This window comes from Oryctolagus cuniculus, chromosome 14 (genome assembly GCF_051225735.1).
Source record: "Oryctolagus cuniculus isolate XC-2025 breed Fujian yellow rabbit chromosome 14, ASM5122573v1, whole genome shotgun sequence".
Classification (NCBI taxonomy): domain Eukaryota; kingdom Metazoa; phylum Chordata; class Mammalia; order Lagomorpha; family Leporidae; genus Oryctolagus; species Oryctolagus cuniculus.
The window spans coordinates 49879684-49904254 of NC_142880.1; the positions used below are offsets into that span (position 1 = coordinate 49879684).

The window sequence follows — 24571 nt, forward strand, 5'->3', positions numbered from 1 at the left end:
TCTTTTCTAAGATCCAGCAACCTTCCTCCCTAAGAATAAAATTTGTACATGAATAGCAGTTAAGTAGCTGAGAATACATTTAAAATGTTGCTGCCTTTTCTCTCCCAGCACATCAATATTGTCCATCTACAGTCACCATCTTCTTTCTTGATCCAGTTTTAGGATAAGTACTACTTAATCCACTATTTGTGTGCCATCCTCTACCCCTTCTATGATTAGTATTGCTTCATCAAGGGCATCAAGGCAGGGGGGCATATTCTACCTGTATTTATGGGCAAACCTGACTGCTGGCAGGGGGCAGGAGACCCAGGCACATTTCCCCAAGTGACTTAAAAGCTGATTGGAGAAGCATAGCAGTGCCAATATCAGCTTCATCCTATAAAATTAGTATTGCCCTGAATCAGTTAATGCCCCCTCGGCCTGCCCTTTCAAAGGTGTTTTTGGTCATTAAGAAAGTGGACATGTTCACTGAAACTTTTCTCCAGTGCTGCTTGTCGAAGAACGCCATCATCCCACCATCCCGGCCATGTGGACCTCGCAGGTCGAGGCCGCATGTATTATTGAGCATAACTACCAGATCTCCCTTTCCTTCCCACACTCTATCCCTGGCTTGAAAGTCTACAGTTAGGCATTAGTAGACACATCCTGAATGGGTTAACTAGTTTCAAAAAAATCCTAGTAATGGATGTGTAGTGATTCCATGGACTACGGAGATGAAAAACTGGGAAGCATATATGCTATATACCTAAAAAATGGCTCATATATCAGTTTCCAATAGGAGTGTTTGGAAGTCTGATAATTGTTGTACTTTTAAAAATATTTATAAATGGCTTCCATGTGGTATATTTATTTTATCCAAATGTTAATTAAAACATAATTTTGGGAATTATTTCAACCAACATGATGTTCGGCAAATGGAATGATCATCAATCTTGGTAAGCAAGTAAAAAGATATATAATAAATATGCTTAATAAGAGTATAATATCTGGAAGATAAAATCTTTCAATGTACAGGGAAATTATGAAAAAAATCCTTAAAAATTAAATCATTAGAATCTTTGAATGTAGCTTGAGACTTCTCTAGTAATTTGCATTTATTGGACATTGATAAAAATCTGCCAAACTATACCACTGAAATAAACATATGGTTGCATGTGTATTTTCCTGTTCCCATTTTAATTTTTTGTCTTTACTTGATAAAATGCAAATTCACTATAGAATGCTAATGAATGACCTATCTAATAAACTTAAATATATATAAATAAGATTTTAAAATAATTTAAAAGTAATTAAAGTATTTAAGTCATTTCACTTCAATTACATGCATATTGCAAATTAAAATAATTTATTATACTGTATTATGAAAATCACTAAATATGTATTAACTCACATGGTTATCAATTTTTTTTGACAAGAACACTTTAAATCTACTCTCAGCATTTTTCAGAAATGCAGTCTTATCAACCATATTTTTATGCTGTGCAATAGGTTTTTAAACTTTACTCCTCCTATATAATTAAAATTTTCTATCCTTTGACCAACATCTCTATAACAGCTCCACTATTAACATTTAAAATAATTGAATGATCGAAAGACAAACTAATAGGTGGCTCATGGAGTGCTGGAATCCAACCCACTGAATATGCTTTAAGGTGGAGAATCCTGAACTCCAATCATCTCTTGGTCTTCAGTTTTCTGAAATTTGATTGAAACCAAATGACTGTCAGCATCCATTTCCTGACTTCTGTAATAAAGAAACTACCACATCCTTGTGGAAGCTCAAAAAAAAAAAAAAAAAAAAAAAAAAGAAAAAGAAAAAAATGCAAAATAGAGGCTGGGAAGAGTAGGGTGGAATGGAGGAATGGAGGGAGTTTGAGTAACAGATATCAAATCAAACTTAGATTGCACAAATAAGTTTCTAGTGTTACATAGAACAATAGAGTGACTGTACTTCAGAATAATCTAGTATACATTTTGTGAACAAATAGAAGAAAAACTCCATGATTACAATTGTGTAATATAAAAGAACTTATTTAATCTGTGTACATCATATGTATGTATGGAAATGTCACACTGTAGACAAAAATGTTCAATTATTGTCAGTAAATTTTTTAAAAAGATGAAAAGTAAATAATACTCATTTTATGGAACATGTGAGAATCAAATTGACTAAGGTATATCTAGCCATATATAGTTGCAGTAAGCCATATATAGTTGCAGTATATCTTTATTATTACTCAATGTAATTCTATAGAAACAAGCTACTGTCTTTTCAGTTGGGCTAGGAATACCATTTCATGGCTATTTAGTATACAGACAAAAGTACCACTTACAAAATCCTTCCATAAAATTATATGTTTTGGTTTGAATCTTTCTTAATTTAATGACTACCCTGTGTTGATCATAATGTCAGCAGCCTATCTATAAAATTTATATGGAAATTAAATTAAATTTGAATTTTCTGGAAATCAGCATAATTTTTCTAGTTATAATTTACTAACATTCATTATCTTGGTTAGTTTCTTACTACCCCTAAATTACAATGTCCTTGAGAACAGACACCAGTGTTAGTTCTCTCATAATCTATAAGCAATTCTGCTTTGCAAAAAAGATGGTGCTCAACAGTTGAGAAAAACAAATGCACGAATTTACGTGTTGAGCCTGAACTATGAATCTCAATCTTGCATTTTGTTTTACTATACAGGTAGATATGATATCACTCTATGTAAAGTAATAAAATGACAATATAAAATTTCTCTACATAGAAAAATCTAGAAATCAGTTATCTGACACTTTAATTACAATTTATAAGGAAAATGCTTATATATAAAATTTTCCCAAACAGAAATTCACTGATTTTCTTTTACCCTTTCTGTAATGAATAGAAACAATTCATTGTCATTTGGATAATTAACATGACCAAGAAGAGACCTGTCTTTGGAATCATCTTAGAGACTTAGCAAGTCATTTTAATGGTTTTTAATTAGTGATATGTGTTACAGAAACACTAAAAAAATAAGAACACTTGCCTATTGATAGTTCCTGATATATATTTTTAAACATTTATTTATTTATTTATTCATTTGAAATGTAAGTTTAACAGAGTGGGAGCAACAGAGAGAGATAGATTTTCCATCTGTTGGTATAGTCCTCAAAAGGCAACAACACCCAGGCAGGGCCTGACTGAAACTAGGGCCAGGAATTCTCTCTGAGTATTACATTTGGGTTCCAGGGACTCCAGTACCTGTGTCATCCTCTGCTACTTCCCAGGCTCATCAGTCAGAAGTGGGATTGGAAGTGCAGCAGATGGAACTCAAATCAATACTCCCATACAAGATGTCAGTGTCAAAACTGGCACCTTAATTCCTGCCACTGTGCCTTCCACCCAATCTTCCTGATAATTTGAATAAATTTTGGCATGTCCATTTCTTTTTTGCAAGGTTAATAACATAAAATAGCAAAGCAGTAATGCATTAAAGATTTACTACGGGTCTAATTAAAATTATCTGTACCTCCAGTTATAGTCACATTGACTAATCACCGTCTTTTAATTAATTGTACCATTTCGTTTCACCTGATTATTTTTATAAAAGGGCCAGGTAGGGAAAGTATGGGCTACTTGTTTCTTATTCACTCACTCTGATTGTATTCCTTGTTCAGTTGGTTTGATCAATGAAGGCACTCTTAGGCATTAGACTATGAAGACAATTCACTTTAAACTGGGAATTTAAAATAAACTAAAAATCCACAATTAGCTTTTCTTATTACAAAATCTTTAACTGCTGCAAGATTTGGGCTTAGGTTATTTATTTTTTCATGCAAATATATACTCTGTCTCAGCAGATAGAATATATATTTGCTAAAATCCAATAGTTTTTGATCAGAGGTCCATTGCACGAATATTAGTTTGGAATCATCCTATCACTCTTAGTTTGTGTATGTGTGAATTTTGTTTAAATTCCAGTTCTGCCTATGTTCTCTGAGGGCCAGCATAACTTATTTGATTCTACATGCTAAGTTTTCCTAATTTACATGTAGGTAAAAACTACAACCAGCAAATAGTTGCAATAGAGCCATCACACATATCAATTGTATCCACATCAAACAAATAAGGGTTCCATAAAATTAAGTAATGTAAGCTTTCAGGCATCACTTGTTTGCACTATAAATATATTTCTCCAAATGGTTGAAGCTCAAGATTCTGAGAGGAGACCTTGGGTGTCTCAGACTTTAATGGTTTTGATAGCCTCTGTAGCCAATGGGGACAAAGCAATCTATCATAGGTACAGTGCAGATGATCATGGAATTATATACAGATAATTATTTGGAGTTAAGGTACTATCACCGCAGACTTCTAAGAGGCACATGTTTTATGTATTTAAATAGGAAAATTAAAGTTCACTATGTATTTTTGTACTGAACAATATTTTATTGTGGACAACTTGTCTATAATAAGCAGAAGCTATTTGAGGAGACTGCTTCTGGTCAGCAATCACTTATTATGCCCAAGCTACTGAAATGTACATAACATGAATCACAGAGGTCCTCGATTCCATGACTTAACAACTCATTTTCACTCTATTGCCAGATGACTTAGAAAACTAAAGTTCACTTGCAAGTGAGCATGTCCCAAAAATTCTGAATGAATCACATAATGAAAGTTAGCAAGAAGGAAATAAGGCATAGCATATGCAATAGCAATAAGGTGCTGTGTGGGAGAGAAGAAAAATGCCAAACGTGAAGAATGACTTCAGGGAAACAACATAAGAGAATGGGGAAGGAGCATCCCCTGGAATGAGAACACTGTCATTCTGTTCTCCCTGTGACATCTGTTTAGCCAGTTAACTTGATGATCTCTGCCAGCCTGAGAGAACAGGATGGATTGGAAAGGAGGTGGTAAAGTAGAGGAGACAGGTCATAGAACAGCAGCCTGTAATGTATCTGTTTAACCTGGTAAAGGTGTGGTAACATCCTTAGGGTCAAGTGGATACAAGAATAAGGAGATACAACTTATAAACCATGCTATTGATTCACTGGAAGGCTGCTTGTTGAGCAAAAGAACCCTAAGATGGAGAAGCTGAAAGGTATTCTACTGAGTATCCACATCAGATTCTTATGCATATGGAAAGCCCAGAGCTGCCACCATCAAAGATGCCACAAAATTTCACTTGCAAAACTGCCTTTCAGGCTATTTCAGCCTCCAAAACTGTGGCAACCAAAGATGCACTAATATGAGTATAGAAAGAAGAGATCTGTGGCCAGCGCTGCGACTCAATAGGCTAATCCTCTGCCTGTGGCACCGGCACACCGGCTTCTAGTCCCTGTTGGGGCGCCGGATTCTGTCCCGGTCGCTCCTCTTCCTGTCCAGCTCTCTGCTGTGGCCCAGAAGTGTAGTGGAGGATGGCCCAGGTCCTTGGGCCCTGCACCCACATGGGAGACCAGGAGAGGCACCTGGCTCCTGGCTTCAGATCAGCGCAGTGCGCCGGCCACAGCGCGCTGGCTGCAGCAGCCATTGGGGGGGTGACCCAACGGAGAAGGAGGACCTTTCTCTCTCTCTCTCTCGCTGTCCACTCTGCCTGTCAAAAAAATAAAAAATAATAATAAAATAAAATAAAATAAATAAGAAGAGATCTGTGCATTTTTATTTCCTGACTTGCTTTCCATACCAACAGACTTGAGAATACATATAACCATTACACCCCCACAAAAAATATTCTCAGTTTATGTTTTCTTATAGGACTCCATATACTTATTCCTGTATAACAACAAATATTCCCAATCTTTAGCTACTTAAAATAAGCATAGTCTTATAATTTTACACATAAGAATATGGGCATGGCCGAAGCCGCGGCTCACTAAGCTAATCCTCCGCCTTGCGGCGCTGGCACACCGGGTTCTAGTCCCGGTCGGGGCGTCAGATTCTGTCCCTGTTGCCCCTCTTCCAGGCCAGCTCTCTGCTGTGGCCAGGGAGTGCAGTGGAGGATGGCCCAAGTCCTTGGGCCCTGCACCCCATGGGAGACCAGGATAAGTACCTGGTTCCTGCCATCAGATCAGTGCGGTGTGCCGGCCACAGTGTGCCAGCCGCGGCGGCCATTGGAGGGTGAACCAATGGCAAAGGAAGAACTTTCTCTCTATATTTCTCTCACTGTCTACTCTTCCTGTCAAAAAATAAAATAAATAAATAAATAAATAAATAAATAAATAAATAAAATAAAAAATAAGAACACAGGCAGGGCTTGGGTGGGTTAATATTCTATTTCAAGGAACTAATGGAGTTTAAACAGTGATATTCAGGTGTCAAGTGAACTGGACTAGGGGTCCCAGGCAGTCATACATCAAGCACACTGGAAGGTACGGTTGGAAAGCTAGGCAGAACAGCACCATTTGATCTCTGTAGTACAGCAGCTTCAGGGTAGTCAGATTTTGATTGGAAATACAGAGTAAGCATAGCAACAAAGTAGTAGCTACAAGATCTTTTATGGTAGAATAAATGTATTCATTTGAGAAGTGGAGACACTGACAGAAATAGAGTTGCAGACAGAGAGAGAGAACGAGAGTCCCCATCTGTTCAATCACTCTCCAAATGCCAGGGCGGTGGCAGGGCTGGATCCAGGAACCAGGAACTCAATCCAGGCCTCCAAAAAATAGTGGCAGGAACCACACTACTTGAGCCATTCCTGTTATCTCCCAAACTCTGCATTATCAAGAAGTTGGAGTTAGTAACTGGAGCTGGGAATCAAACCTAATTACTCTGGTGTGGAAGAGGGGCATCTGAACCACGAGGTTATATGTACTCTCCCGGGACTTTTAATAATCAGAATAATGCAAAAGTAATGAGGATGGCTACCAACATCCTTAAGATCTGGGAAAAGTTGTCTGACTTCACATTTGGAAGCAGCTGTTGAAGAAACATAAAACTGTTTCATATTTGTACTCCTACTGCTTTGAGAATGATCAAAATCTCTCAACAGAAATGTTCAAGCTATTCCTTGCATTAAAACATGGAATTCACTGCCAAGATACACAACATTTACCAAATGCACAAGATGAGAAGGAAAACAAATGGAAGGTTTTCTGAAGGGATTTCCTGAAACCTTTTAAGAGACCATAAGCGCAAGGACTGAGAGAATGTACATTAACAAGAATATCAAAAGTCAAGAGAAAGGCTGACTCCTTGGCTCACTTGACTAATCCTCCGCCTGTGGCGCCGGCACACCGGGTTCTAGTTCCGGTTGGGGCTCTGGATTCTGTCCCAGTTGCTCCTCTTCCAGGCCAGCTCTCTGCTGTGGCCTGGGAGGGCAGCAGAGGATGGCCCAAGTGCTTGGGCCCTGCACCCACATGGGAGACCAGGAGGAAGCACCTGGCTCCTGGCTTCGGATCGGCTCAGCGCCGGCCATAGCAGCCATTAGGGGAGTGAACCAACGGAAGGAAGACCTTTCTCTCTGTCTCTCTCTCTCACTGTCTATAACTCTACCTGTCAAATAAAAAATTTTTAAAATAGTCAAATGGTGTCACCCTTATCCTAAACTGTTACATGAGGAAGTTGTGATAATATTCTTTATTGTTCAGTCAAATAAGATCTATAATCACTCTCAGTCCACAGGAATCTCTTCTGGACCAAGCAGAAACCAACATAAGGAATAATTCCTAATGTTCTTACAGATTGTGAGCAATTCCTTAAAGAATTGTTTTTGAAACTCCTGTCTATTCCATGATAATACTTATTAAAAGTACACTCTATGAAAGGATAGAGAAGGAAGAGGGATGTTGTTACATATGCTCCATTCCATTTTAGAAAATATCTCAGAATGGTGACAGCATATGATTGTTTCCATCTGCCTGGCCTATGAAACTCTGAATGATATGTACAAGAATCCTGTGTGAAAGAGAAGCTGGAACTCCAGAGAAATTTTGAGGGTGCACCATGGAAAGAAGTAGGTCATACAATGAAATGCACTACCAGGTATTTATGCAATCTAGCAAACAGGGCTCATTGGCAGCTGTCACAATTTCACTGGACTTATGCTATGAGGAAAAGGAACAGGTTTCCAACTTTCCCCAGGAGAGCACTCAGCTGTCAGTCCAGAAATGAAAAACACCTCAGCAGGGACTCATTTAAGAGTGTTAAATCCACAAAACTGCAGTATAACATTGATTCCATCCATGCCATACTTACTAACTTTACTCGCAATTATGGAGAAATTATACTGTGCAGTGCTTTCTCTGTCCAGTAATTCATTAGTGGCGATGGTTCCTTCAGTTCCATCTATTGTAAAGTAGCTGTCCCCATCACTCTTCCAATCTATGAAGTACCTGCATATGAAAAGAGTAGATGCAAATGTGTAATGATTGCACATTAATCATAATGGCACTTAGGCGAACTTGACACAGTTCCTTATTCTCTCGCTGTAGCTATTACCCACCTTGCAATAAAGAAGAGTGTAATGACAGCTTCTTTATTGCAAAGTCAGTATGCTCAAGGGGAAACTGGAAATAATGAAAGATTTAGTACTCCTGCTGTTCATATTATTTTAGGGTCTTGACACCTTGAAAGCTCAGCAGAGACTAAAATTCTGAAGCTGACCATGGGTTTCCTTAACCTGCTGAATATTAAAACTTTTTCAAGCAGTAAAAAATTCTTTAATAGTGGCTATGGGAAAGGTTGGGGGTTGAGAGACATCTAGAAACAACCACAACAAGCACAGGCCAGATCAGAGGTAGAATCATCATGCGTCTAAGGATAAGAAAAAAATCAGGTGAATGGAAAAAAAATTAACTATCAATTTGGTAGCTACAAAAATATCTCTCCTTCAACAATATAAAGGAATTATTAATGTTTTATTATACTATATAATGAGTTAACTTTATAAAACAAAAACCAGGGGCCTTATTTCTTTTTATTTATTTATTTATTTTTTTTTTGACAGGCAGAGTGGACAGTGAGAGAGAGACAGAGAGAAAGGTCTTCCTTTTGCCTTTGGTTCACCCTCCAGTGGCCTCCGCGGCAGGCGCGCTACGGCCGGTGCACCACGCTGATGCAAAGGCAGGAAACAGGTGCTTTTCCTGGTCTCCCATGGGGTGCAGGGCCCAAGCACTTGGGCCATCTTCCACTGCACTCCCGGGCCACAGCAGAGAGCTGGCCTGGAAGAGGGGCAACCAGGACAGAATCCGGCGCCCTGACCAGGACTAGAACCTGCTGTGCCAGTGCTGCTAGGTGGATTAGCCTATTGAGCCACAGCGCTGGCCAAGGGGCCTTATTTCATGATGTCTCTGTTTTAAAGATATTGAGAGAAAAAGAGAGAGCTTCTATCTGCTGTTTTTCTCTCCAAATGTCACAATAGCCATGGTGAGGCCTGGGACAAAGCTGGGAGCTGAGAACTCAATTCAGGTCTCACGGTTGCTTTGGCAGGAAGCCAGAACCATGTACTCTGATATAGGATGCAGGTTTCTTTGCCACAAGTGTAAACAACCATTTCTAATGAATTATATTTATTTCTTTTTTATTATCTAATATTATCAGCAATGGTGACTGCTAGCATGTTGAAGGAAAGAGAAAAAATACAAGAAAATGGATATCACAAAAGAAAATGCTTTAATGTAAGTCTTTATGAAGCTGTAGACATTTGAAATGACACATTAAAATTTTAAATATATTTAATTGCAATAATAATTAGCATTTTTAAAGCTTACTATTCAATAGCATTCTCAGTGTTTACACAAGTTAACTTAATATATCCCCATAAAAGCTCTATGACTCAGTATTAGTAATGTGTCTTATTTAACATAGGGGGGAACCAAAATACAGAGACTGGAAGAAATTTGTAAACATTCACATAACTAGAAAGTTTTAGGCTGACACTTACACTAGATCAGCTATATTGCCCAAATAATCAGTATGTAGTCTTATTGCTTTAATTAGAATGTATCATGGGAAAGGTCTCTACTAAGCAGAAGGCATAATGACCAATAAATTTATCACTATTATTCTGACCTAGGAAACAGAAGAGGTTATTCCAAACAGTGCCTGTAACCACGAGACATCACTGTAGTCAGTGCATCAAAATCCCCAGTCCAAAGCAGGCCCCTCATTCACTGATCAGAGATTTGTATCTGATGATAGTTATTATTTTGACAAACTCATTTTTTAAACTATAGAGGTTTGCTGTCTCTTCAGCATGAGATCAAAACTAATTTGTCTTTACAAATGAGATTTACGATTCTTTAGTTGTCAATATTTGTTAGTAACTGATTTCTGAAGCAGAAGTTGTTGACTGCCATTGGAACAGGGTACAAGCCATGCTGTATTGTAATCTGCTTTTCATAGCTCAGCTTTGATGTATGAGAATGCATTGATGTCTCGTGATTTCAATGTAGTGTTCTGTCTCATATGAATGCTCTCAAAAATTGTAAATGCCGTTGGCATATTTGGAAGTTATAGGACACAGAAATGCATGAGCTTAATTTGCCATATTGCATGTCCTCCTTTCTGAACAAAGGCTATTTCTCACAATACTCTTTTTCAGTGCCTCTATGTAACTAATCATATACCTAACTAAAGAAGAAAAATTCCACTGAAAACATTTATTAATTATTATTTTTAAAAATATTATTGCTATAGACTGTTCAATTGTACAATTCATCAAATATTTGCTGAGTGCCTACTATGCTCTACAGTCTGTACTAGCCAATTACATATTGAGGAATATATAATCAAATGCAGTATGATATCTATCATTGAAGAGTCTAGTTTATATCATCAAATACAGTATGATGTCTACCATTGTTGTGCAGTCTAGTTGCACAGACATGTATGAGAGAAGATCACAATCCTTAACAGAGGGATAGTAGAGACCTTGCATCAGTGTCAAGAAAATAACCCTAGCACAAGACCTAATGTTTCAGGCAAACCTTCCTGCACATGACTTTTGACTGACATTGGAAGGCTATATGGGGATGCTCAGGAGACAGTGGGGTCAGAGTGAGGGGTGAGGAAAAGCATCATAGGAGGCTACAAGAACAGTGGTATTAGTGAAGCATGGAGGTAGTGTGAGGAACTATATACTGTTACATATTTTACTGGTGACAGACAAAGAGAATAACCAGGTATGTAAAGAGATTTAATTCTGTAGATTATGAGAGGCAGTTGCAATAACTAGGGATATGGAGACTGAAGGAGAACAGACAGAACATGCCTGCTAACTTTTCTTTAAAAACAGACTTTTCCTCTCCCCACTGCATGTTACCTATCCTTCCTCTCAACCGGGAGAAATTGTCAAGCCAATCCCTATAATGCATTTGTTCTTGTGTTCTCCCCTTATTATAATAGCAGAAATCTTGCAACATCAGATTTCCTGTGGCAAAAGTAGGGTATGCTGTGAAGTATGGATGTATTTGGTCTACACCTAGAAGGTTGGTGGAGACTTTAGAGAAATTTAAGAGGTAAGATAGCATTGTGTAGTTACATGCCACAATGTTGAAAAAGAACTTGAATTTATATGGAGTCAAAGTCATAGTTTGGCTTGACTTCGTTATCAATTAAATCTAGAAACATGTAATACCTAGGACCATCATTAGGTTTTAAGATAGCAAGTTTGTAATTTGCATTTACCCAATTGTATATAGTTATATTTTCCATTTTATTTTTAATTTCTTAATTACTTCTTTTTGTGCCTCTATTCCTCCCCTGTAGATTTTTAGCATTAAATTAATATTTTCATATTTATTTCAAATTTTCATTATTAATTCATTTACTGATTTTTTCATTATATTGTTTTAGTTATTTTTATACTATCTACTTTAGGTTTTACCATGGGCATCTTAACTTATCAGGTTCAAATCCATACTAACTTCATTCCAATAAACTATAGAAACGTTAGCCCTATGTACAAACGTACTATTTGTATACATAATACATACATATATTGTAACATCTGTATTATATCCACATATATCACAAGCAGACCTTAGGTTTATTCTGTCAAGACACTGAAACAGCTTGCTCTAATGGAAAGAAAATGAGGTTTAGAAAAATAACGATTAAATGTAGGCTCTCTGCTCCATAGCTCTAAAAGTAAACATGCAGAATCTCCGTTTTCTCAAAAAAAAAAAAAAATTGTGCACAGGAAGACCTCACTAAATAGTAAAGAAGGTGCTCAAAAAATGCAATATCCTTGCCCTGAGCTATCTCTGACTCTATACCTTCAGTAGTCCTTTATTTTAAATCCACTTATCAGCTCGTTCGTGGCAATTATTTTCTTCCATTCAGGTCATAGAAGCTCTGCTTTACCTCAGTACCAAAGACTCCCAATGTTTTTGCTCATATTCTCCCATACAGCCTTCTTAAATTCCTCAAGGAAGCAGCTACTGCTTCTTTCTCACAAAGTCTACCTCCTTATTTATTTTATCCTACTTACTCCGTTAGTAATTTCCATCAAGGGAGAATAGGAATACAAATATATTTTGGTGATCATATAGGAAGTTCCTTTCTAGCAGGAAGGATTTATTACTGAGTTTATTGCAACGTTTTATAGTGCATGTGTGAACTGTTTTTTCAGAACATTTGACCACTATTATTTATAATATCTTGATCACGTTTCAAACATGAAAGTGCCTAATTTATATCAATGAGTAGTCAACATGTTTATTCTGAATTTTTTCAGATAATTTATGATAACTACTTTCTTGAATTGCATTAAATGTCATGTCTGTTGTTCCTGGTCACTGTTAGAGTTACCATCTTTGCCTAGAAGCCATGACCAAATGGCTCTGAAGAAAGGTGACATTTACAGTTTTTTTACCATTTGAGACCCAAATATAGGCATCATATTTGAAAGAAGCTATTTCCTTTTTTCTAACTTGATTTTCATATTATATTTGTAATTGATGTACTCTTTAATATGCAATCTGAAAATTAATTGTATTCTCTTAATTCATTGAATGGTCTAGAGAAACTTACAAAATGAATTCATTCCTCTAATGTTGACTGATTATTATATTATTTTCTAAACAACTAACCTTTAAACAATGAAGATAATATAATTGCAAATACATGTGTCACAGAGCTATTTTTCAAAACAATTGACAAGCTGTAGAGAAATGGGAAAGAGATATGAAATCTATCTACATAGGGCAGTCCTTTAGCACTTGGAGATAAAGCAAAGAACCTGAACCTTTATCAGGCAAAACTGATCCAAATAATACAAGTCAATATCATGGATTTTGTAAACCTTGAAATTCTCTGATTTGCTTTGTTGTTGCCTCTTAAGAGGCTTAAAAGAATGGCTTCACAAACAATATAATGATAATAATTAATATCTAGATACTTGGTCATTGAGATGTATTTCATTCTATCATTATAATAACATAATTTATCTGAAAACATAAATGCATTTAACATTGGATATCTAGCTTGAATCCTCATACAAATGAGGACTATAGATCTGTTTCACAAATCTAATGAATTTATAAACCCATAGCTATTCAAGCCTTTAGCTATGACTCAATGCTGTAGGATTTCTGTGGCTCTCTAAAAATTAAAGAAACTGAATCTAAAATAAATTGTCATGAAGATTTGTTTTTTTCTATATACATCTTTTTTGATATGTATTTTATTTGTATAAAATATTAATAAAACAATCATATATTTTCAACTGTATTTTTTATAATGAGCCTCACCAATGTTAAATTATCATGTTTCAGTTTAGCATATTTTCAGATATTAGGTACTTTTAAGGCTTTTAATTATTTAAAACTATTTTAAGTATTTATATACTTGGGGTATATTTGGCAGGATCCATGGTTAACCTGTTTCAAAGAATTTTTAGTGCCTTGTGTTGAGATTATAGCTATTTTGCAGTAAACCGTTGAAAAGTATAAATTAAAATTCTTATTATAATTAATTGTAGAATAACAAAATAATTCAAAAATTAACATAAATCTTCTGCTAATGCACCTGGGAAGAAAGGAAGGTGATGGCCCGAGTATTTGAGTGTTTGCCACTCACATGGGAGACCAGAAGTTGTTAAAACCCTTGGCTTTGGCCTGACCCAAGCATGGCTGGTGCAGACATACATAGAGTAAAACAGTGTTTGGAAATTTCTCTCTCTCTCTCTCTCTCTTTCTTTCTCTTTCTTCCTCCTTCCTTCCTTCCTACCTTCCTTCCTTCCTTCCTTCCTTCCTTCCTTCCTTCCTTCCTTCTTCATCTCTCTGTCACTATGCCTGTCTAAAGGATGGAGTAAAGGAGGAAGAAAGGAAGAAGAAAGAAAAAAAAAGAAAAAGAGAAAAACATTCATTCATTTTATAGTACTACCCATTTTCTATGAACTTTCTGAAGCTTTTTTCCTCACACATAGATTCCAAAATAATTTTGCACCCAAAAAGAATGTTATCTTTTTCAATTTCCATGAGCTATCTTAAGAGTCTTTTTGTTTGTATGTATATATCTGTATTTTCCCAAACTTATCATGAGCAGCTGCAGATATATAAAGATGACAAGAACTTTTATTCCCACAAATAGTCTGAGCCCAGTCGCCAAAAATTGTTCGCCTTTTCTTCTTAAGGGGCTTATACACCTGCCTGCCCATCCTAGTGTAGTCTAGATGGGACTCAAGCTCTAATTTCTTATTTAATTATTTTTTTGACAGGCACAGTGGACAGTGAGAGAGAGAGACAGAGAGAAAGGTCTTCCTTTGCCGTTGGTTCACCCTCCAATGGCCGCTGCGGCCGATGCGCTGCGGCCAGCGCACCACGCTGATCCAATGGCAGGAGCCAGGTACTTATCCTGGTCTCCCATGGGGTGCAGGGCCCAAGCACTTGGGTCATCCTCCACTGCACTCCCTGGCCACAGCAGAGAGCTGGCCTAGAAGAGGGGCAACTGGGACAGAATCCGGCGCCCCGACCGGGACTAGAACCCGGTGTGCCTGCGCCGCAAGGCGGAGGATTAGCCTAGTGAGCCACGCTGCCGGCCTCTAATTTCTTATTAAAATGCAGCCAAGTAAATCTCTTTTACCTCAGTAAAATTTATTTCTACTTTTGCTTTCCTTTTTACCCTCTCCCTCCCCCATTTTTTCTTTTTTGGTAAAATGATTTCCCTGTTTTTTAGCTTCTGTAAGTGTAGTTAATGGAAGCCGAATGCCATCAGCACATTTTCAAGTGACTTTATGAAAAACATGACTTCAGAAAAATGATTCTCTTGAGGGTCCTAAACGCTAAGTACAGCACAGCTGTGAAAAAGCCAGACAGGGCAGACTCCTCAGAGAATAACATACTCAGCTAAGCCTGCAGTCTTGAATTCCATGTCTCCTTTTATTGGTTTGCTTCCCCCCTGTTCCATTGAGGTTTCCCACATCAAGTTCTGTCTTCTTTTTTCTCTCAATACTCATAATTTGCACAAAGTATCTTACTATTTTCATTGAATATGTTTTGAATTTTCCACATACTTTCAAAAGATTTAGCAATCTGTTGTATATTATTCAGGTAGGTACTAAGTTTTAAGTTTCATTACAAGCCAATGGTTATCTCCACTAAGAATTAATAAATCAACCCAGATGTCCATCAACTGCAGATTGGATAAATAAATTATGGAGTATGTACACTATGGACTACACAGCAATAAAAAAAAAGGCCAAAATCCTGTCATTTGCAACAAAAATGGATGCAACTGGAAACCATTATACTTAGTGAAATAAGCCAGTCCCAAAACATACTATATGTTTTTCCTGATCTGTGCTAACTAATAGAGTACCTAAAAGGTAATCTATAGAAGTGAAATTGACACAATGAGATGTGATGAATTTGAACAGCCCTTGTCTTGACTGTTGAGGAAATGTAATTTTTTTCTTCATACTATTTATTGAACTCTTTACTTAGTGAAGAGTTATTCTTGAGTATAAAGTTAACAAAAATAGAGCTTTGTAAAAAATAAGAATGGGAATAGCAGAGGGAGGAGGAAGAAAAGGGGGAGCATGAGTGGGAGGAGGGTATGGTGAAAAGCATCAGTATGTTCCTGAATCTGTATATAGGAAATACATGAAATTTATATACACTAAATAAATTTTTTTAAAAATAGAATTAACAAAGTAATTCATGAAAGATAGTTTCTGGCACTTGAGACTAACACAATATTTTTTAATGTGAGCTTTAAAAATTATCCTTGTATAAAGTCTAGTTTTTTCTTTTCTACAAATCTTAGCTATTTTTCTACATTTTATTATTTAGCAGATGGAAAAGTACTTTTAGTGGCCTATTTTCTTAGAAAACACCTAAGATTCTAACAGCTGTTTGAAGGAAAAATTTGTCCACAAGGATATATAAAATATTCATTAAGATAAAATAGTTAATCCTTTTTGAGCACTGCTTACGTTATCTCTTTCCTGAGCACTGGCAATATGAATTTAAATAGAATGTATATATTCTTAGAATCGTTAAAGAAGTATGTGAGCTAAAATTGCAGTTATATGCAAAGCTAAAAGCTCATGACCCACACAGAAATACATTGATTTTTGTTAGTTGTTTCTATCATCTAATAATTAGGGATAATCCTGAGCAAATATTTTGGTACAAGATCATTTAAATTCTTACACTTTATTGCATATTTTACTAGATTATGAACAAAGTGTTTAACTGTGTTGGTTTTTCTTTATGTAAACAACATTACATGTGAATACTATACCATTTTACCAGTTAGTTGAAATAGTACATAGATCAACACATTCATCTAACATGTATTTATTAATGACCCACAATGTTCTAGGCAATATTTGTCCATCAGGAACAATCTAGAACAATCTATGCCCTTGTGGCATGTATATGCTAATGGGAAAGAGAACTAAGCAAATCACATACACTGCTCATGGAATGTGACTACTGTGTTAACATCTTACTACAATACTCTCTTTAATCCCCACCAAAAAAAAAAAAAAAAACTTGCCATTAGAAAAAGAGAGAATGAGAAATTTTTCACTCAAGTAATGATTATCATAAAATTATGCCAATTTTTAAAATATATTTGTTGGAGAGGACACTGTGGCATAGCAGATCAAGATGCTACCTGCAATGCTGGCATCTCTTAGAGGCATTAGTTAGTGCTCCAGCTGCTCCAATTCCCACCCTGCTTTCTGCTAATGGCCTGGAAAAAGCAGCAAAAGATGATCCAGTTCCACCCACTTGGGAGAGTTGGATGAGTGCCTCACTCTTATCTTTGGTCTGGCATACCCCTGGCTGTTGCAGCCATCTGGGGAGTGAATCAGCAGAGCTTTCTCCCTCTCCCTCTCTCTCTGAAACTTACATATACATGTTGAGATAGGATGTCACAAGGATCTCTCCCCTGTATCCTGCAGTGTGTTTTGTTTTTGAGTTTAGGTGTCTGCACATGGGATAAAGCATATAGTGTGTTGGAAAGACCCCTCAAATGTAAAAGAGGTTAGCAGCATTATTTCATTCACCTCAAGTCATATGAATGAAATAGTAACAATGTCCTGAAAATTTATACAACATAGAGGCAGGAAATCAGTCCATCAGAAGATCAAGGCCAGGAGAGGGCCATAATGAAAAATGAAAATTAAGCTGAGGCCAAAAAGGATGGGGAAGGAACCAGATATTACATGTTTGCCAGGCATGAAACTGCACTGAAAACTTTCTGGGAAGTTGGATTAGTGCTTGGTAATGGCATTGCTTTCCGACTGTTTGCTGGGTTCATTGGTGGTGTGATGATGATGATGATGATGATGATGATGATAAAATACCCAGTGGTAAGGCATAATATACTCCTAAGTCAGTGCCTTGCCTAATAACCTTGTGAAAAGATAGTAGTGAAGGGAAAAAATACGAACAGCATGCCTAAACATGGTAAGCTATTTGACATCTTGACACTTAGTTTTCACAAAATATTTTAACTATCATTCTTCAGTGTGCTTTTGCTATTCATCCTGAAGAAAGATGACCGATACCCAACATTGCATCCACTAACATGATAAAAGTTGGTTGTTTACTCCAAGGACCTGGAACTATCACAGGTTTCAGGCTGATTCGAAAACACCTCTGTCTTTTGACAACCTCTCACAAAGAACGATTAGATCCATCTGTGTCTAAAGCTTTAGGGAGGCAGTCCACTACTCATTACAAGCAAGACTAGGGATAACAGTTACTTTCATGTAAGGTACCATTTGTCATATGCTACTTCCTGTCACATAAAAAAAAAGCACACTTATAGAAGACTTTCTTCAATGTGATGCCTTCCTTTGACCCTCACACCAGACTCTGAAATCTAACAAGATTTTGGATTTGGAAATTTGTACTTCTAACATGATATTTTCTACATTTAGGCTTTCTGATATTTTTCTCTTTTTGCTACTTAATTATCACATTAAAATCATAGTTAATATTTTGGCTTCATCAAATTTTTTTAGTCTTCAAAACAGAACACACAGTAAATTAAACAACTTTTTGCATGTTGTCTAGATATAAGTGCCTACATTTTCCTCATTTATTGAACTCTAAAGACTTTCAGAGTTTAATTATCTTTTGATTATTTGTGTTATAAACATCAGCATTTTTCCAGTATCTGTTCATGCTCTTGAAATAACACTTATATGTATTCACCAGACATTTCCTTAATAATTATCAAGAGAACAAGAAAAGACTTCAAGAACTAGACTGATGAATAATGCAGGTTAATATACATCAACTATCAAATATAGCATTTTTTCAGAATGCTTCAACAAACACTGAAGATATATCTAGGTAGATGGATTGATAGAGACATAGATATAAAATATAGAGATGCACTCAAAGTTAATCATGTAATCTGGACAAGTAGAACAGCAGCTTCAATCCATTGAGTAAATTGGCCAGTATTCAGTATAAATGCGAGGAGTGTTCATTAATTAATTTTTCTTCCTTTACATCACAAATATGACCTTCTTTAGAGTTGCCTCCTGATCACAAACATACTTCAAGAACAAAAATATTGGTCATGGATGAAACAATTATTTAAAGATTTATTTGTTTATTTGAAAGGCAGAGTTATGGTTTGTGGGGTAGGGTACAGTGTGATACTGGTTCACTCCCCAAATGACTGAAAAGCCTGTGCTGGCCCAGGTTGAAGCCAGGAACTGGGAACTCCATCCAGGTCTCCCAATTAGGTGGGAGGGGCACAAGCACTTGGGCCATCTTCTGCTGCCTTCTGGAAGTCACATTAGTGGAGCCTCCATCCTGATAATGGATTGCTGCGGAAAAAGTCTTGGCTTAACCCACTGTGCCACAATACAGCCCCTATGCTAAATGTTTACCTCCCTCCTAAATTCATACGTTAATTATCATGTTAAGTATTCAAAGGTGGGCTTGGAGGGGAGTGAATAATTGGGTCATGATGGTGCACCCTACAGATGAGATTTGTGTCATTCACAGAGGAACCCCATAAGGATCTTCTCTCTTTTTGCCATGAGAGAATGCAAGGAGGCAACCAGGGCTGTAGGAAGAAGGCCTTCACCAGACTCTGAATTCCACAGCCTCCAGATTAACTCAGCCTGTGCTTCACTTGTGACAGCAGCCTGAACTGACAAAGCCAGAAACTGACATGAAGCAGTCGGGATGCTGCTCACAAAATACCTAAAAATGTTGAAGTAGCTTTGGAATTGTGTGACGGGTAGAGGCTGGAGGAGTTCTGAGTTATAAAAGAAGCTGGTTAGGGCGATCTTGATGAGGGCTCAGAAAGAAGAGGAAAACTATAGATAAATATTCCATCTTCTAATTGAATAAATAATCAGAAAAATGCAGGTGAAAATATGGATAGTAATATCCACTCTGATTAAACTCGGAGAGGGGCAAGTGCCATGGCTCACTAGGCTAATCCTCTGCTTGCGGCGCCGGTACCCCGGGTTATAGTCCTGGTTGGGGTGCCAATTCTGTCCCGGTTGCTCCTCTTCCGGTCCAGCTCTCTGCTGTGGCCCCAGAAGGCAGTGGAGGATGGCCCAAGTGCTTGGGCCCTGCACCTGCATGGGAGACCAGAAGGAAGCACCTGACTCCTGGCTTCGGATGGGCGCAGCGTGCCGGCTGTAGCGGCCATTTGGGGAGTGAAACAACGGAAGGAAGACCTTTCTCTTGTCTATCTCTCTCTGTCTATAACTCTCTCTCTGTCTTTCTCTCACTGTTTAACTCTGCCTGGCCAAAAAAAAATACTCAGAGAGGAAGTGAGGAACATGTTACTGAAAACCAGAGGAAAGCAGATCCTTGCTTAAAGTGGCAAAGAAGTTGGGTGACCAGTGTTCATGTTCTACTGTTTTGTGGAAGGAACAACATTAAAGGGATGAAATTGTATGTTTGTCTGAGGCAAGTTATGGGCAAAGTGTTCAAGGAGCAGAGTGGTTCCATCTGATTTCTTATAATAAAATGTGAGGGGAGAGAAGCTGATAAAAGAGGATATTGTTTAAAAGCCACAGCAGGTCCAGCAGGAAGAGCATCAGTTGGAGAAGTATGTTACTGAGATTTAAAGGGGCTTGCTCTGCTCAATATTGGATTTTTGAGGACTCATCAACTCTTGATTTTGTTTTCTTATTTCTCTATTTTTGATCAGGGATGTCTACCCTATGCCTGTCCTAGCATTGCATTTTGGAAGCACATACATGTGTTGTTTTCATGGGTTCACAGATGGAAAGGAATTTTGCCTCAGGATGAATCATACCTTAAAACAAATCTATGCCTTGTTTATATGATAGTCAAATGAAACTTTAGTTGATGCTGGAATTAGTTAAGACTTTGGGACTGTTGGGATGGAATAAATATATTTTACATGCCAGAAGGACAAGCATTTTGAGGGGCCAGTAACAGAATGTTAGTAAGTGTTTGTGTCCCTCCGAAATTCTAACATTATGCACTTAGAAAAGGGATCTTAGAGGGATTAACACTGTGGCATCGTAGGCTAAGCCTCTGCCTGCTCTGCCACCATCCGATAAGGGCTCCAGTTCATGTTCCAGCTGCTCCTCTTCCAATCTAGCTTTCAGCTTATGACCTTGGGAAGCAGTGGAAGGTGGCCCAAGCTCTTGGGTCCCTGCACCCATGTGTGAAGAAGCTCCACCTTTGCGGCCATTTGGGGAGTGAACCAGTGGATGAAAGACCTTTCTCTCAGTCTCTCTCTCTCTCTCTCTCTCTCTCTCTCTCTGTAACTCTGCTTCACATAAATAAATAAAATATTTAAAGAAAAGGGGGGTGGTAAACTAGAGAGTTCTTTCCCTTTCTCTACCTTTGTGGATACCCAGAAAATACAACCATCTGCTAAATAGGAATCAGATCCTCTTCAGAGGCCAGATCTGTTGCTATTAGTCTGAGGTATCCCAGCCTGTGAGAATCTGGGAAGTAAATATTTATTGTGTAAATCTAAGCCACCCTGCCTGTGGCACTCTAACATAGACATTATTTATGTCACTTTGTGGGATGGATTTTGAAGAATACAGAGAATAAGGCATGCATAATCAATTCCCGAGAACTCACTATATGCTATTACTGTGTTCAGTGGTGCCTGAATAATTGATACTTTTTTTTATCATTCTTCAACACGTAGCATAAAATCTTAGAAGATATGTGTCTATTTCTGCCTATGTCAATAAAACAGTATTTTTGCTTTAAAGTCTACTTGATGTTTTTAGTTTCATTCATTGAGACTGAAAGACTTAAAACAAACCTCACATTTCTCTTTTTTTGTTCTCCAGACAGTCTTCCTAGGCAATGTGACAAAAAATTCACACAGTGAAAAATACTAGTACATTATGGTAGTTGTAGGTGTATGAGTGGACACATATAACAGAATGAATGGGAGTCAGTCTCAATACATGTTGCAAGATGAATGGATAAGTTAGGAAGAGGGGCATCTTTTTACACCTCAGTGGTGCTGATGGAAGTTGTGTATGTGTGTCAGAGAGAGAGAGAGAGAGAGAGAGAGAGAGAAGAGTAAAAGAAATCTTTTCGCAAATTATAGGCTTTGAACAAGTCCACAATTTATGGAACCATAGAAATGATACTTGAACTATTCATCGATAAACTGTATCTCAGACCCAGTACACATAATTATCACAGTGAATAAAATACACATGGTAAAACCATCTTTTTTCAAACATTAACTTTTAGAAAGGGAATAGAGATCTTAAAGTCATCATAGAATTTATTGATGCCTATTTCATTCTGGGTTTTATGCGAGTATCTTAATATGATTAGTGGTGAGAACTATTCTTTGAGGTTGCATTTCTGAAAAGTTGAGATTTGCTAATTGAATAACATCTAACATCACATCAATGCTTGTAGACACTTTTTCAACCATTGATATTGGATGTTTTGTGCAAATTTTATGGCATTTCCCCTATACCTTGACTTGGGTAAAGTCATTACATGTTCAAGCATCACGTGGTACAAATCACATCCTAAATCATCATTCAGATTTGGTCAGAGAATAGGTTTTGTTTGTTTTTGTTTCATATTGAAGCACACAGAAAAGAAAATAGTCATTTTTCTCACCTAACGGCACTACTGCCCACATCAAGGTCTTGCGCTGTGACAGCACCGATGATGGTCCCGACGGGAGTGTCTTCGTACACCTCCATAGTGTACAATGGCTTGCTAAAAACCGGGGGCTCATCGACATCCAGCACGCTGATCTTTACTGTGGCTGTGTCTTTAAAAGGGCCTGCCGAGTGGAACCGGTGATCTAGGTGCAAGTTGGAGGCCTCTACTTTAAATGTATATGCCTTCTTTGTTTCAAAATCTAATGGCTGTAGTAAGGACAAATCAAGATAAGGAGGTACACTTACAGTTACACAGATGTGGCACAAATGATAAACATTGCTTCAGAACCATTTTCAAGTTACAACTAATCACAGTAATTTCAAGATTTAAATTTCCTTTATAATTAATGGATAAGAGAAGGGCAAGATATATATTTTACAGAAAAAAAGAACCTTCTGGGAAACTTGTGCAGATAATCAGTTGCATACTTCAAAATCCTACAATATACCTGGGAACGTGCATGCCAGATGGGGTTTGTTCATTTTATATGAACAGTGATTAAGTTTCAGGGAAGTACTTCTCTGTTCTTATCCAATACTGACATCTAGTGGAACTGAGAAATTACAAGCAGAACATCACAAAAGTGGACTTGGATAACTGAAGATGCTCTTTAGATTCCAGCTAGCTATTTGGTACAAGGAACTATGGGGTCCTTCTGAGAACCTTATCTCCTGATATTTTTGATAAGAATGTAATTTTCTCTCAAATAGTGTTGAATGCCTACTTATTTTCTCTAAGAATCTGTATCAGGATTTAAAAGCATACCCACTTGGTAATTATGAAAATTGTTTTGTTCTTTTTTATCCCCAGACACGTATATAAAATTAGTGAGCCCTGTAATGCATTATCAGGATATATTACCAAGATTTGTAAGTTTATTTTTAAAAAAGATTTGTTTTTACTTATTTGAAAAACAGAAGTACAGGGATATAGGGACAGGGACAAAGGTGTGTATGTGTGAGGAGAGAGAGAGAGAGAGAGGGAGGGAGAAAGAGAGAGACACTCCATTGCTCCCAAATGGCTACAATAACCAGGACCACCCCAGGCCGAAGCCAGAATCCCTGAGTTTCTTCCAGGTCACCCTGTAGGTGCAGGGGCCCAAGGACTTGGGCCATCTTCTACTGCTTTCCCTGGTGCATTAGCAGGGAGCTGGATGAGGAGTGGAGCAGCAGAGTTTCAAACCAGTGCCCATATGGGATGCTGGTGTTGTAGGCTGTGGTCTAACCACAATGCAGGCCCCAAGAATTATCAGTTTAAACATAAGCAATCAAATAAAAGAAGGCTGTGACACATCACATGGGAAGTCATCTTCCACTGATACTCAATTCACTCTCACTGTGAACACTGGACTTTTCTTCTCAGTAACTGCAAATATATTCCACACATATGGTGCCCTTGAGGCGGTTTGTGTAAGTGGTAAGTTTAAAGTCAGTGGCCCTGAATTCTAATCAACTCTGAAAAATGCAATGTGAATTTAACATAGTAATTTTCTTGGATCTTTAGACATTTCTACTTTCTTTAGTAATTCCCTCTATTGTGATGCTAAGGAATTGTCAACATCTGAACCTCCTGTTAGTACTCCTGGGAAAATAAAGGAGATATCTTTTGCTTTAAATACAAGATTGTCTTTCCTCTCAGGTGGGGAAAAAATCATAAAATCCTCAAAATCCCTCACAATTCCATGGAATTTATTTTGTCAGACCAGTAATACCTCTTGACTTTGGCATTAACTCTCTCCACAGTATGTTTTATGCAGGAGGGCCTATATTTATTTCTCCTGTAATTACTACTTTTGTATCTAATTCATTCCATTTTTATTCATGTTTTATGTGCTTGATATTCAATATTTTCTTTGACTTCGTGTATTATTTTTAGATTTTTTATTATTTATTTATTTGGGAGATAGAATTATAGACAGAGAGAGGGAGAGACAGAGAGAAAGGTCTTCAATCTGTTGGTTCACTCCCTAAATGGCCACAATGGCCAGAACTGAGCTGATACTAACTCAGGGGTCAGGAGCTTC

The 24571-nt window shown here is 37.4% G+C and overlaps 1 protein-coding gene across 1 annotated transcript in view; it reads right to left on the reverse strand.

Annotated features, from left to right (window-relative positions):
• CDH12 (cadherin 12) overlaps nt 1–24571 on the reverse strand; it is a 486656-nt gene that overhangs the window by 18556 nt on the left and 443529 nt on the right. Inside the window, exons 7-8 of the mRNA XM_017344661.4 lie at nt 22501–22754; nt 8177–8313 (exon numbers count right to left, since the gene is read on the reverse strand). Coding sequence (XP_017200150.1) covers nt 8177–8313; nt 22501–22754 — 391 coding nt within the window. The remainder of the gene's footprint in view (nt 1–8176; nt 8314–22500; nt 22755–24571) is intronic.